At 43.6% G+C, this 12,325-nt stretch overlaps 1 protein-coding gene across 3 annotated transcripts in view; it reads right to left on the bottom strand.

Moving 5' to 3' along the window:
- Positions 1 to 8,645: 8,645 nt before the first annotated feature.
- Positions 8,646 to 12,325, bottom strand: part of NUGGC (nuclear GTPase, germinal center associated) — a 50,902-nt gene continuing 47,222 nt past the window's right edge. For all 3 annotated transcript variants that reach the window (XM_061425060.1, XM_061425058.1, XM_061425057.1), the window contains 2 exons: positions 10,084 to 10,174; positions 8,646 to 8,914 (listed from right to left, as the gene is read on the bottom strand). In XM_061425060.1, coding sequence (XP_061281044.1) covers positions 8,775 to 8,914; positions 10,084 to 10,174 — 231 coding nt within the window. In that variant the 3' untranslated portion in view covers positions 8,646 to 8,774. The remainder of the gene's footprint in view (positions 8,915 to 10,083; positions 10,175 to 12,325) is intronic.

Raw genomic sequence — 12,325 nt, 5'->3', positions numbered from 1 at the left:
CAAAGAGAGGTCTCCAAGCAACCTTGCTGACACCTTGAACTTCTAGCCTCCAGAATTGAAGAGAATAAATGGCTGTTGTTGTAGCCACAAAGTCTGTGGTATTTTGTTACAGCAGCCCCAGCAGACTAAGACACCCATGAATATGTATAGTGAACCAGGTTCTAATTTACCAAGCAGACACTATTTTCATTTCTATATAGAAATTGGAGCAATTTCTAGGCTCAAATTGGCAAAATCTTCTCTTTGTTATAAACCAGTGATAGAAGGAAACAGAAGATTATGGAGAAAATGTAAATATTTCTCCCCACTGGAAAAGAAAGTGCAGTGTATCTGATTGTTTTGTGCCTGAGGTCTTTATTAGCATCTTTTACAGCAAGGAGTGTATATGTTCCCTTTTCCAGGCATAATGAGATTTCCATAAAAGCTGGAGAAAAACCACGGGGTAGGGTCTGATTTGATCTGTTGCTTATTAGGCCATCACCATTATTTCTAAAACTCTACACCCCAAGAGAACAGCACTTTAAATACTTTTAAAAGGTAGTTATAGATTGCATTCAGTCTCTCTCTCTCTTTTTTTTTTTATTTGGCTGGACGACACAGCATGTAGGATCTTAGTTCCTCAATCAGGGGTCGAACCTGTGCCCCTTGCATTGGAGTTTTACCCATTGGACTCCCAGGGAAGTCTCACAATCTCTTTTAATTCCAGTTTTACTGTGATTTACTGTAATTGACACATAGCTCTGTACACATGTAATGTGTATATATATGCATAATGATTTGACTTATATCCATCATGAAATGATTATCCCAATGTTGAGTGAACATCCATCATCTCATATCAACATAAAATTAAAGAACTAGAAACAAAGGTTTTCCTTGTGATGAGAACTCTTAGGATTTAATCTAACTTCCATATATAACGTACAGCGGTGTTAATGATATTTATCATATTGTTCATTACCTCCCTAGTATTTACTTATCTTGTAACTGAAAGTTTGTACCTTTTGACTGCCTTCATCAATTCTCCTTCTACTTCCCACCTCTGGTGACCACAAATCTTATCTCTTTTTCTATGAATTTTTGAAATATAATTGATCTGCAACATTATGTTCGTTCCTGTTGTACAAAATAGTGATTTGATATTTCTGTGCACTTCAAAATGGTCATCAAGATAAATCTAGTTGTAGAAGTCTGAAGATGAAATATGTTTCCTGCCCTTTTCTCCCTTCTCCCTCTGGGACTCTTATAATACAAATGTTAGTATGATTGGTATTGCCTCAGAAGTCTCTTCGGAGAAGGCAATGGCACCCCACTCCAGTACTCTTGCCTGGAAAATCCCACGGATGGAGGAGCCTGGAAGGCTGTAGTCCATGGGGTCGAGGAGGGTCGGACACGACTGAGAGACTTCACTTTCACTTTTCACTTTCATGCATTGGAGAAGGAAATGGCAACCCACTCCAGTGTTCTTGCCTGGAGAATCCCAGGGACGGCGGAGCCTGGTGGGCTGCCGTCTATGGGGTCGCACAGAGTTGGACACGACTGAAGCGACTTAGCAGCAGCAGCAGCAGAAGTCTCTTAAACTGTCCTCATTTCCTTTTTAAAAATTAATTTACTTTGGGGTGTGCTGGGTCTTTGTTGCTGCACATGGGCTTTCTCTAGCTGTGGAGAGTGGGGGCTCCTCCTTGTAGCGGTGCACAGGCTCTAGAGCACAGGAGCTCAGTAGTTGTGGCACGTGAGTTTAGCTGCCTTGAGGGCACGTGGGATCTTCCTGTATCAGGGATCAAACCCGTGTTCCCTGCATTGGCAGACGGATTCTTAACCACTGGGCCACCAGAGAAGTTCATCATTTCTTTTGATTCTTTTTTCTTTCTTCTGTTCAGCTTCAGTGATTTCCACTACTCTGACTTACAGTGTGTTGATCTATTCTTCTGTATCACCTAATCCCCTATTGATTCCATCTAGTGTATTTATCTTATTTCAGTTGTTGTATTCTTCATCTCTGTTTAGTTCTTCTTTGTTTTCTAATTCTCTGTTAAAAGCTTCTAACTTGACTCCATTCATCCATGCTTCTCCTAAGTTCTCTGGGCACCTTTATGATGCTCATTCAAAAAGCATAAATAAATACCATTATCAAAATAATGAAAATTGAACAGTCTCAGTGAGATGTAAAGAAATACATGCATAGATTTATGTAATTGTCATCAATTACTGCTACCTACTGTTAGCTCCACCCAATCTGGGCTTGAGTAGGAATGTTTCGATCACACTGAACTGTCTCACCGGTAGTTCCAGAGTTTCAACAGTTCTACCACGTTTTTTAAAATTTCTACAGCAGGTTTTGATTTCAGAGAGAGAAAGAGCCAATCAACAGGCCTCCGGTTTCTTTCTACCTCTGTGTACAGCTTTTTCTCATTTCCTAACTCAAAGCAAAATCTGCCTTTTTCTCCATGTGATGCCAAAAGACAAAGGCCACAGTCACGTACTTGTCTTCTTTCCAGAAGCAAGAACCCACATGTTTCTGCCAGGAGCAAAAATCAATAAAAAGCCCTGTATAAAGACTAGGCAGCATCACTTTAAAATTGAGAATTGAAGGGATTTTTATTACCGAGGGTGTCTAGAACACAGCCTCACCCAGATTTTATGGCTCATTATCAATTTTCTCTTCATCCCTAAATCAGATTAAACCATGTGGCTGGGAGAAGGGAAGATGTACTGAGTTGTAACGTGGTATTTAGATAGAAGAAAATAAACCAGCACACATTTATATTTTTCTGGGTAATTCAATTGGAATGGAGAGAAATGCAAAAGAAACAAAGGAACTGAAGGTCAGCTAGTAATACAGACTATGCATGGTAAGATGCTTTCAAGAAAAAGAGAGGTCACTTCTCAGTTCTCTCCTTGACATGGAAATCCTGATGCGGTTGTATTTTAATAATCACTCTTTTAGGGATTTCCCTGGTGGTCCAGTGGTTAAGAATCAGCCTTCCAGTGCAGGGGTTGCAGGTTTGATCCCTGGTTGGGACACTAAGATCCCACATGCCTCATGGCCGGAAAACAAAAACATAAAAGCAATGTTGTAACAAATTCAATAAAGACTTTAAATGGTCCACATTAAAAAAAAATCTTAAAAAAAGCACTTCATTTATCCCATATTGTCAGATCATGAAGTGCTCCACAAATTACACATTCCACTATGTTATTTAGCACTGAAACATTTTTATTTTTACATGTTTTAAACAAAAAAATTTTGAAGTGTAGTTGATTTACTGTGTGGTGTTAGTTTCAGGTATATAGCAAAGTGATTCAGTTATAAATACATACTTTTTCAATTCTCTTTCATTACAGGTTATTGTTATTGTTTAGTCGCTAAGTCGTGTCTGACTCTTTTGCCACCCCATGAACTGTAAGACCACTAGACTTCTCTGTCCATGGGATTTCCCAGGCAAGAATACTAGGGTAGGTTGCCATTTCCTTCTCCAGGGGATCTTCCCAACCCAGGAATCGAAGCTGCGTCTCTTGCGTGGCAGGTGGATTCTTTACCATCTAAGCCACCTGGGAAGCCCAAGGTATTAAAGGTATTATATATAGTTCCCTGTGCTGTAAAGTAGGTCCTTGTAGAAACATTTTTAATTTTTACAATTTCGGTGCTGTGCATTCTTAAATGATCGTTTCTCTCCTTTTGTAAGCAGAGCTTCTTGGCATAATTTAACATTTTAGGTGAGTCAGAGTCACCATTTCTTATGATGATGATGTAACTGTGGCAGGATCCACATGGCATCTCCTAAGGAAGAGAGCTGGGGATGAGAAAGAAGTGCCATGAACTCAGCCCTGCCAGGTTGAGATGGGAATAGCAGAGCCCATTTCAGTTCAAGCAGTGGCTTTAGTGACATCAGCCCAGAACAGGGTGGATTAGAGGCACCTTAGCACAGTCTTGCCAAGAAACAGGCCAAGAGCAAGCTCTCCTCATGTGAAACAAGACAGTGTTGGTTACTACAAGAATAATACTAATAGTCAGTTTTGGACTTCCCTGGCGGCCCAGTGATTAAGAATACGCCTGCCAGTGCAGGGAACATGGGTTTTATCCCTGGTCCTGGAAGATCCCACATGCCTCCGGGCAACTATGCCTGTGTGCCACGACTACTGAAGCCTGTGCACCTAGAGCCCGGGCTCCACAACAGCAGAAGCCACCACAGTGAGAAGCCCACGCAACTCAACAGGGAGTAGCCCCACTCACTGCAACTGGAGAGAGCCTGTGCGCAGCAACAAAGACAGTGCAGCCCCCAGACTCGATTACTTTTAAAAAGTAATAGTTGCTTTGGAGAAGTGTGCTTGCTCACAGATGAGACCATAGTTCCTGCTGGTGGAGATGCTGGAGTTAAGTCTTTAGGACCCATTTCTCCCTGCTTTTGAACTGACACACTTGAGCAGAGGAGCGTCTCCATTACCCTCTGGCCAAACCTGAGCTCTGAGACTTTCACTGGAAGGTAGACAAAGGGTGGCATTCCCCAAGGAGGGTGTGTGGGGCCTGAAGGGAGCTGCTGAAGAAAGAACGTGAGGAAGAGAGACCACGGGAGGTCAGGAGACGGGGCTGCTGGCAGTAGCAGTCTGGCAGGGTCCTCTGCGCATGCTTAGCTGCTCAGTCTTGTCTGATACTTTGTCATCCCATGGACTGTAGCCCGCCAGGCTCCTCTGTCCATGGGATTTCCCAGGCAAGTATACTGGAGTGGGTTGCGAATTCCTTCTCCAGGGAATCTTCCCAACCTTGAGATTGAACCCACGTCTCCTGCATTGCAGGCAGATTCTTTACCCTCTGAGCTATTAGCGAAGCTTGGCAGGGTCCTCTGCTTCGTGGCAGAGGTCATGCCTCCTGCCCTCCTGCTGCTGTGCTCTGAGACCCACCCAGCCCTGCAGGAGGTCAGCCAGTCTGGAAAGTCCAGGAACTTGACCAACAAAGCTTTTGCCTCCTGATGCCACAGGCTGCAATGGAGCTGAGTGCCCCCTGCCTGCTTCCCCATTCTGCTCCGCATTGTGAGAGCGTCGTGGCAGTGCCCCCTCGTCACCAGCAGCCATGGCAGGCAGTATTCCAAGCCTAAGAGACTAAGAGGGTTATTCCAAATCCTCCTCAACCTCCCTGCCCACCCCGCCAAGACTAGCGAGGACCGCCCTGCTGGACAAAAAGGGAGGGACCCGCTCCGACACCCGGGTTAGACTCGCATCTGTGTTTAGTTTCTAGACGCCTCCCTCATCATTCAGCAGTGAGTTCTGACTCTGTTCATTAAAAAGGATGAGGCAATTAAGTGGTTGTTTTAGCCAAGGGTATCCAAGTCTAATCACGAAGAAACATCAGACAAGCCAACATTTTATAAAACATCTGGCCTATGTTCCTTGAAAATGTCTGAGATTAAAGGAAGCAAGTGAAATACTTGATCCTGGGTTGGACGCTGGATGAAAAAGTATTGCTCTGCCCAGGCCATAACTGGGCAGTTGAGGAAATTTAGACATAGACTGTGGATAAGGCAATAATATTATACTAATGTTGAATTTCCCGAATTTGGTCATTATACTGGGGTTATGTAAGAGAACATACTTGTTTTTATGGAATACACTAAAATATTATGGGGTGGAGGGGCATAGACATACAACTCCTCTGGAATAGTTGAGAAAGGTATGCACAAGCACACACATTCCCACTGAAGAATAATAAAGCAAGTGTGGTAAAATGCTGGCATATTGATACAGGGTTGATGGGAGTTCTTTGTACTGTTGCAACTTTTCAGAGTTTGAAGTTCTTTCAAAGTAAAAAGAAAAATGAGAAGAAGTGATAGCCACGCCAAAAGAAAAGATTATGAAAGGACAATTCAAGTGGGAGAAACTTCAATAAACACAAAAAAGGGTTTCAGTATCAGTAACAACCCATACAATACAAGATGGTAATATTAAAAATTTGATCCCGTGAACCTACTGAACAAAACAATAATATCCATTTTTTATTTTTTTTAAATGGTATTAAAAAATGGTAACACAGGAAATCTCATTCCTGCTAGTAAGCAGACAGGTTTTCTGGAACAGTTGAGACTTTAAAGTGCTCTTTTACTCAGATCCTATAATGGAATTCTTAAAAAATTTATCCTAAAGATAAAAATCAGAGGTAGAGGAATTTTGGAATTGGGACTCCTCAATTCTATAACTTATCAGTTACACAGTAGAAAACGCATATATTTTTTATTTGGGGTTGCTTAAATTTTGGGTATCTAAGCATAATTGGCGGAGAAGGCAATGGCACCCCACTCCAGTACTCTTGCCTGGAAAATCCCATGGATGGAGGAGCCTGGTAGGCTGCAGTCCATGGGGTCGATAAGAGTCAGACATGACTGAGCGACTTCACTTTCACTTTTTACTTTCATACATTGGAGAAGGAAATGGCAACCCACTCCAGTGTTCTTGCCTGAAGAATCCCAGGGACGGGGGAGCCTATTGGGCTGCCGTCTATGGGGTCACACAGAGTCGGACACGAATGAAGCGACTTAGCAGCAGCAGCAGCAAGCATAATTGGATACCTAGACATAATATGGCACCCCACTCCAGTACTCTTGCCTGGAAAATCCCATGGGCGGAGAAGCCTAGTAGGCTGTAGTCCATGGGGTCGCAAAGAGTCAGACATAACTGAGCAACTTCACTTTCACTTTTCACTTTCATGCATTGGAGAAGGCAGTGGCAACCCACTCCAATGTTCTTGCCTGGAGAATCCCAGGGATGGAGGAGCCTGGTGGGCTGCCGTCTATGGGGTCACGCAGAGTCGGACATGACTGAAGCGACTTAGCAGCAGCAGCAGACATAATATGGATGTGAGAGTTGAACTATAAAGAAAGCTGAGCACCAAAGAATTGATGCTTTTGAACTTTGGTGTTGGAGAAGACTCTTGAGAGTCCCTTGGACTGCAAGGAGATCAAACCAGTCAATCCTAAAGGAAATTAGTCCTGAATATTCAATTGGAAGGACTGATGCTGAAGCTGAAGCTGTGATATTTTGGCTACGTGACGCGAAGAACTGACTCATAGGAAAAGACCCTGATGCTGGGAAAGACTAAGGGCAGGAAAAGAGGGGACGACAGAGGATGAGATGGTTGGATGGCATCAGTGACTCGATGGACATGAGTCTGAGCAAGCTCCAGGAGTTGGTGAAGGAGAGGGAAGCCTGCCATGCTGCAGTCCATGGGGTCGCAAAGAGTCAGACACAACTAAGCAACTGAACTGAAACATAATTCAAAATTCTTACTAGTTTTTCTTTCTTATAATCACTGTTCTAAGTATCATGGTTAAAATTTTCTTCATAAATAAGTTGGAATACTCTCCTTTCATTCTGATTTTTAGAATACTGTGTATACACAGGAATTCTAATTTTTAAAATTGTATTTGAAATCACCTATAAGGTTGTCTATCTCTTTAAAAAAATCAGAGAGAGAGACAGAGATAGCTGTATAAGAGTATTCTCTATAATATTATCTACAGTGGAGAAAAACAGCACCATCTAAACGTCCAGCAATAGAATAATGGTAAGATAAATGGTAGTATGGGCTTCCCAGGTAATCTGCCTGCCAGTGCAGGAGACACAGGATACATGAGTTTAATCCCTGCGTTGGCAAGATCCCCTGGAGAAGGAAATGGCAACCCACTCCAGCATTCTTGCCTGGAGAATTCCCATGGCCAGAGGAGCCTGGTGGGCTGCAGTCCATGGGGTCACAAAGATTTGGACATGACTTAGTGACTACACAACAGCAAAACACATCTATACATCAGAATACTGTGCAGCATTTAAAGCTGTGTTTTCGAAAACTGTTCTTTTCCCTGCCCACCTCCCAGTCTTCTGAGCAACATACCTTTTCCTCTTGTCTCCTCCAGAATCAAGGGCTACCCTGAACCCCAGTCGTGATGTTTCTGATGGTAGCATTCTGCTTAATTCTAGCCAGTGTCCCATTTCCTGGGCAGATGGATCGGCTATGACTTAGAACTTGTGATGGAGTCCATGGGTCAGACCAAGAACCAAACTAGAGAGTCTTTTTTAAAATTATTATAATTGAAGTGATTATAATAACAATGATTCACAGTGTTGTGATAGTTTCTGTAGTACAGCAAGGTGAATCAGATATATATATATATATGTACATATACACACACACATATATTGTATACACATATGTGTATACATAAATGTATATAATATATATGCACACACATATGTGTGTATATATGTATATATTCTTTTTCATCTTCTTTAACATAATGGTTTACTACAGGATACCCTGTGCCATACAGTAGGACTTTGTTGTTTATCTGTTTTACATATAGTATTTTGTATCTGCTAATCTCAGACCCCTAATTTCTCCCTCTTTACCCCACTTCCTCTTTGGTAACCGTAAGTTGGTTTTGATGTCTGTGAGTCTCCTTCTGTTTTGTAAATAAGTGCATCTGTGTCATATTTTAGACTCCACAAATAAGTTTTTCACTCTTTAGGTATTTTTCTTCCGTGAGGCACAAGTTTCTCATCCCTAAAACTTTAGAACTTCCTGAGGGTTTCATTGGCAGTAGAATAAAAATGAAATGATGTGTTCTGTACTCGACTTTATGCCAAAAGTAACCATATACGGATTTTCTATTGCCTATAAAGTTCCCAAAGTTGGGTGATGTTCTTTATTAGCTTTTAACCAACACAAGTAAATCTGATTGTCTCTAGGCTGGTATTCCATCCCCTTGGGGCTAAGCCCCAAGAATTAAATCTTATGTTTTGGGGGGGCCAGCTTTGCTGGGGGACATTCTCAGAAGGAAGTTTTGCATGCCCCTCCGCAGCACTGCATTCTCAGCAACCTCTCTCAGGCTTCTGTGCAGCTTCTCCATCTCCTTGTATTCACTTTTGACATCTACAAAAGAGCATCAGGAGTTAGTGTCCTTTTCAGAAATGTCCCCAGGAAACAGATTCCTTGAGAATCCTGTTCTGACTTGGGTCAACTGTCCCAGAATATGAGCTCAGGAATGGATCTTAGAGATTAGATGGTCCAATCAGTGTATTTTATGAACAACTTGATCAAACCAGGCATTGTTGCTCTTAAGGCTTATCTGATCATAGTGGGCACCTTCAAAATAAACACAAACCTACCCATAGAATAAGTCTGGGAAATCAGTGGGTCTTGACCAAGGCTTCACAAGTGCTCAGTGGAAGGAGATACAAAGCACACCCCATGCCAGACCTCCCCCAGCCTTTTCCAGGCATCTCTCTCCTACTCCACTCCCTCTCCTCCCAGCTGTCCCCATTCTAAATTCTAGTGCATTTGCTCCATTTTGGCATCTTGGGTTTTTAGCCTATGGTCTGCTACTAGATGATATCCTTGTGATGGTTAATTTTATGTCTCTACCTGTCTGAGTTACGGTGCCCAGATAGTTGGTCACACACTATTCTGGATGTTTTTGTGAGTGTATTTTTGGATGAGATTTACATTTAAATCAGTGGACTCTTGAGTAAAGCAGATTCTCCTCTGAAATGTAGGTGGGCCTCATTTAATCAGCTGAAAGTCTGACTAGAACAAAAAGCGGGTCTTTCCTGAGCAAGAGGGAATTCTCCTGAAGACTGCTTTTAGACTTCATCTGCAACAATGGCTCTTCCTGGTTCTCTGGAAGACTGCTCTTAGACTTGAACTGCAAGTCTTTTCTGAGTCTCCAGCCTGCTGGCCTCCCTTATCACATGGACTCATGAACCTTTCCTAGTTGCATGAGCCAGTTCCTTAAAATGAATCTCCTTATGTGTGTTTGTGTGTGTGGGAGACATACACATCCTGTTGTCCTGTTTCTCTGGAGAACCCTGACACACACAGTCCCTGTGAAGGGACAGTTCAGGCTGACCTTGGGGTTGGCTCTGGCATTGATCCAAAAGCCTCTTCAATCCCCTTTGCACCTCTATGCCCCATAGCATGACTCAGACTCCCCTACCTTGAGCTGGCCAGTGATGGGAGCCAAGACTGTGACCAAGAAGGGAGACCAGAACCCTGAGGCCGTTTGTCTTGCTCCCAAGTACACAAAGGTTGTATGTATTTACCTGCAAGCTCCTTGTAGAGCCCATCCCCTGGGGACGAAGCCAGGGTCAGCATGGTAGCAATGCTGCCCTTCACCTTCTCCGTGATTCCATTCTACATGACAAAGGACAGTCATTCTGTTAAGATGGTGCAGTCTCAAGGGGAAGGAATCTTATGAAAGGGACCCCACCCCATTCCCCAACCAGAGAGTGTAGGGACCAGGGTTGCTGAAACCAAAGTCAAGTCCAAGGGTGGACCCCCTGAGGATACCCTGGGTGACTAGAGTCATCAGGACAACATTTCTGAGGGGTCCCACCTGCCTTCATAGCTCCTTTCCTAGACTCGGTGATTGTACTCTGATGCTGAAGAGCCAAATCAGGAGTAATGAGGATGCAGGGAGGCATAGTGGAGGTGGGGGTTGGGGGGAGGAGAACAGATGCCACACAAGCAGAAAAAGAGGCAAAGCACTGATCATCATCCTCTTGTCCCACCATGAGTTTAGTCACTGCCTAAATGTTTGTCGACCTCCTGCTTTTCATAACACACCATTAATATATAACTTTCCAACTGCCTGAGATTTGTCTCCTTGCTACTCTCAGTCCTTTTATCAGCAAAAACCATTTCCTTCTTCCAACCATCTCTTGCTGAAAAACACTCGACTCTCCACTATGCTGACAGAGCCTAGTTCTGAACCTTCGCCTCCTGGCTCCAAGACATGATCTTTTCACCAATGCATTGGACCAAAGTTCTAGTCTCAGCTGCATCTGTGAACCTTGTGCTAGTGATTTTGGCCCTTAGCTTCACTGTCTGTGAGATTGGAGAACGGGAACCCTCTGTGGTCTCGCCCAGTGGCACCTTCTCGCATGTCTGTCATTTAAGATACATTTGTACATGATCAATGTGCTCATCGTTTTTCAGTGCAATTGTTTTCTTAGGCACCTGAAAGGCCAAAAGGCCAGTTTTTATGTACTCAGTGGGGATAGGCAGCTATAGAATTTGGCAAATTTTCTGCAGGTATTTGTAGGCAGCGGTAATATGTGAGATGATGGAAACTGCACTGCTACTGGTAAATGAGATACCTCTTAGCCCCATCCAAGAGAAATAACATGCTTCGTGTCGTGGAGAAAGGGATTTTCCAAAACTGCGGTGATGGGAGGAGAGGAGATTGTGCATAAGAGGTTGGAGATGTTTCAGGAAGCAGGTTGGTCCAGAGGTGGACGGAAATAGCAAGGAGCTGGGTCCTTGGGAGGCTGGGAGAGGTCAGCTAAGCCTGGACTGAGGCTGATGAATTTGGAAATGCTATTGGCCAGGGAGGGGCTAGCAGTAGCTTGGACTAAAGCAAAGAATTTATATTACTTGCAGAGGAGGCTGACAAACTAAGAGACCCAGGACTGGGGCTGGATGTCCAGGTGTACTTGACAGAGCACTTGGTTTCAAGGAAACTGTCAGGAACTGTCTTCTGAGAGGGGACAGAATCTCACCAAAATCTATGCCAGGTACTGTAATGAACAGATCTATAATAGTTGGCTGGCATTTATCTATAGGTATTTTATGTAGACAAGACATTTTCCCTCATTAAAAAAAGATCTGGGGACTTCCCTGGTGGTCCAGTGGCTAAGACTCCATGCTCCCAATGTAGGAGGCCTGGGTTTGATACCTGGTCAGGGAACTAAATCTTGCAACTAAGACTGGGTGCAGTCAAATAAATATTTTTTTTAAAAGTATGTCTTGAGATAATACTATTTCTAGAGCCAGGTTTGGAGAAGGCAATGGCACCCCACTCCAGTACTCTTGCCTGGAAAATCCCATGGATGGAGGAGCCTGGTGGGCTGCAGTCCACGGGGTCGATAAGAGTCCAACACGACTGAGCGACTTCACTTTCACTTTTCACTTTCGTGCATTGGAGAAGGAAATGGCAACCCACTCCAGTGTTCTTGCCTGGAGAATCCCAGGGACGGGGGAGCCTCGTGGGCTGCCGTCTATGGGGTTGCACAGAGTTGGACACAACTGAAGCAACTAAGCAGTAGCAGCAGCAGAGCTAGGTTACCTGGTCCCAAATTCCCACACTTGTAACTTGCTAGCTCTGTGACCTGTTGATACGCCTCTGTCTGCCTCAGTTTTCTCATCTGTAAAGTGGGAACGATTGTAGCACCTTATCTCACCGACTTGTTGGGGATTCAATAAGCTCATGTTTGTGAAGTGCTTAGGGTCCCCTCGAGATATCACAGTGATCTTAGTGATGACTCAGGAAAGAGAAAGATGCAG

Source organism: Bos javanicus, chromosome 8 (genome assembly GCF_032452875.1).
Source record: "Bos javanicus breed banteng chromosome 8, ARS-OSU_banteng_1.0, whole genome shotgun sequence".
NCBI lineage: Eukaryota > Metazoa > Chordata > Mammalia > Artiodactyla > Bovidae > Bos > Bos javanicus.
Note: the sequence above shows the minus strand (reverse complement) of the source record. Positions and strands in the feature narration are given on the sequence as shown.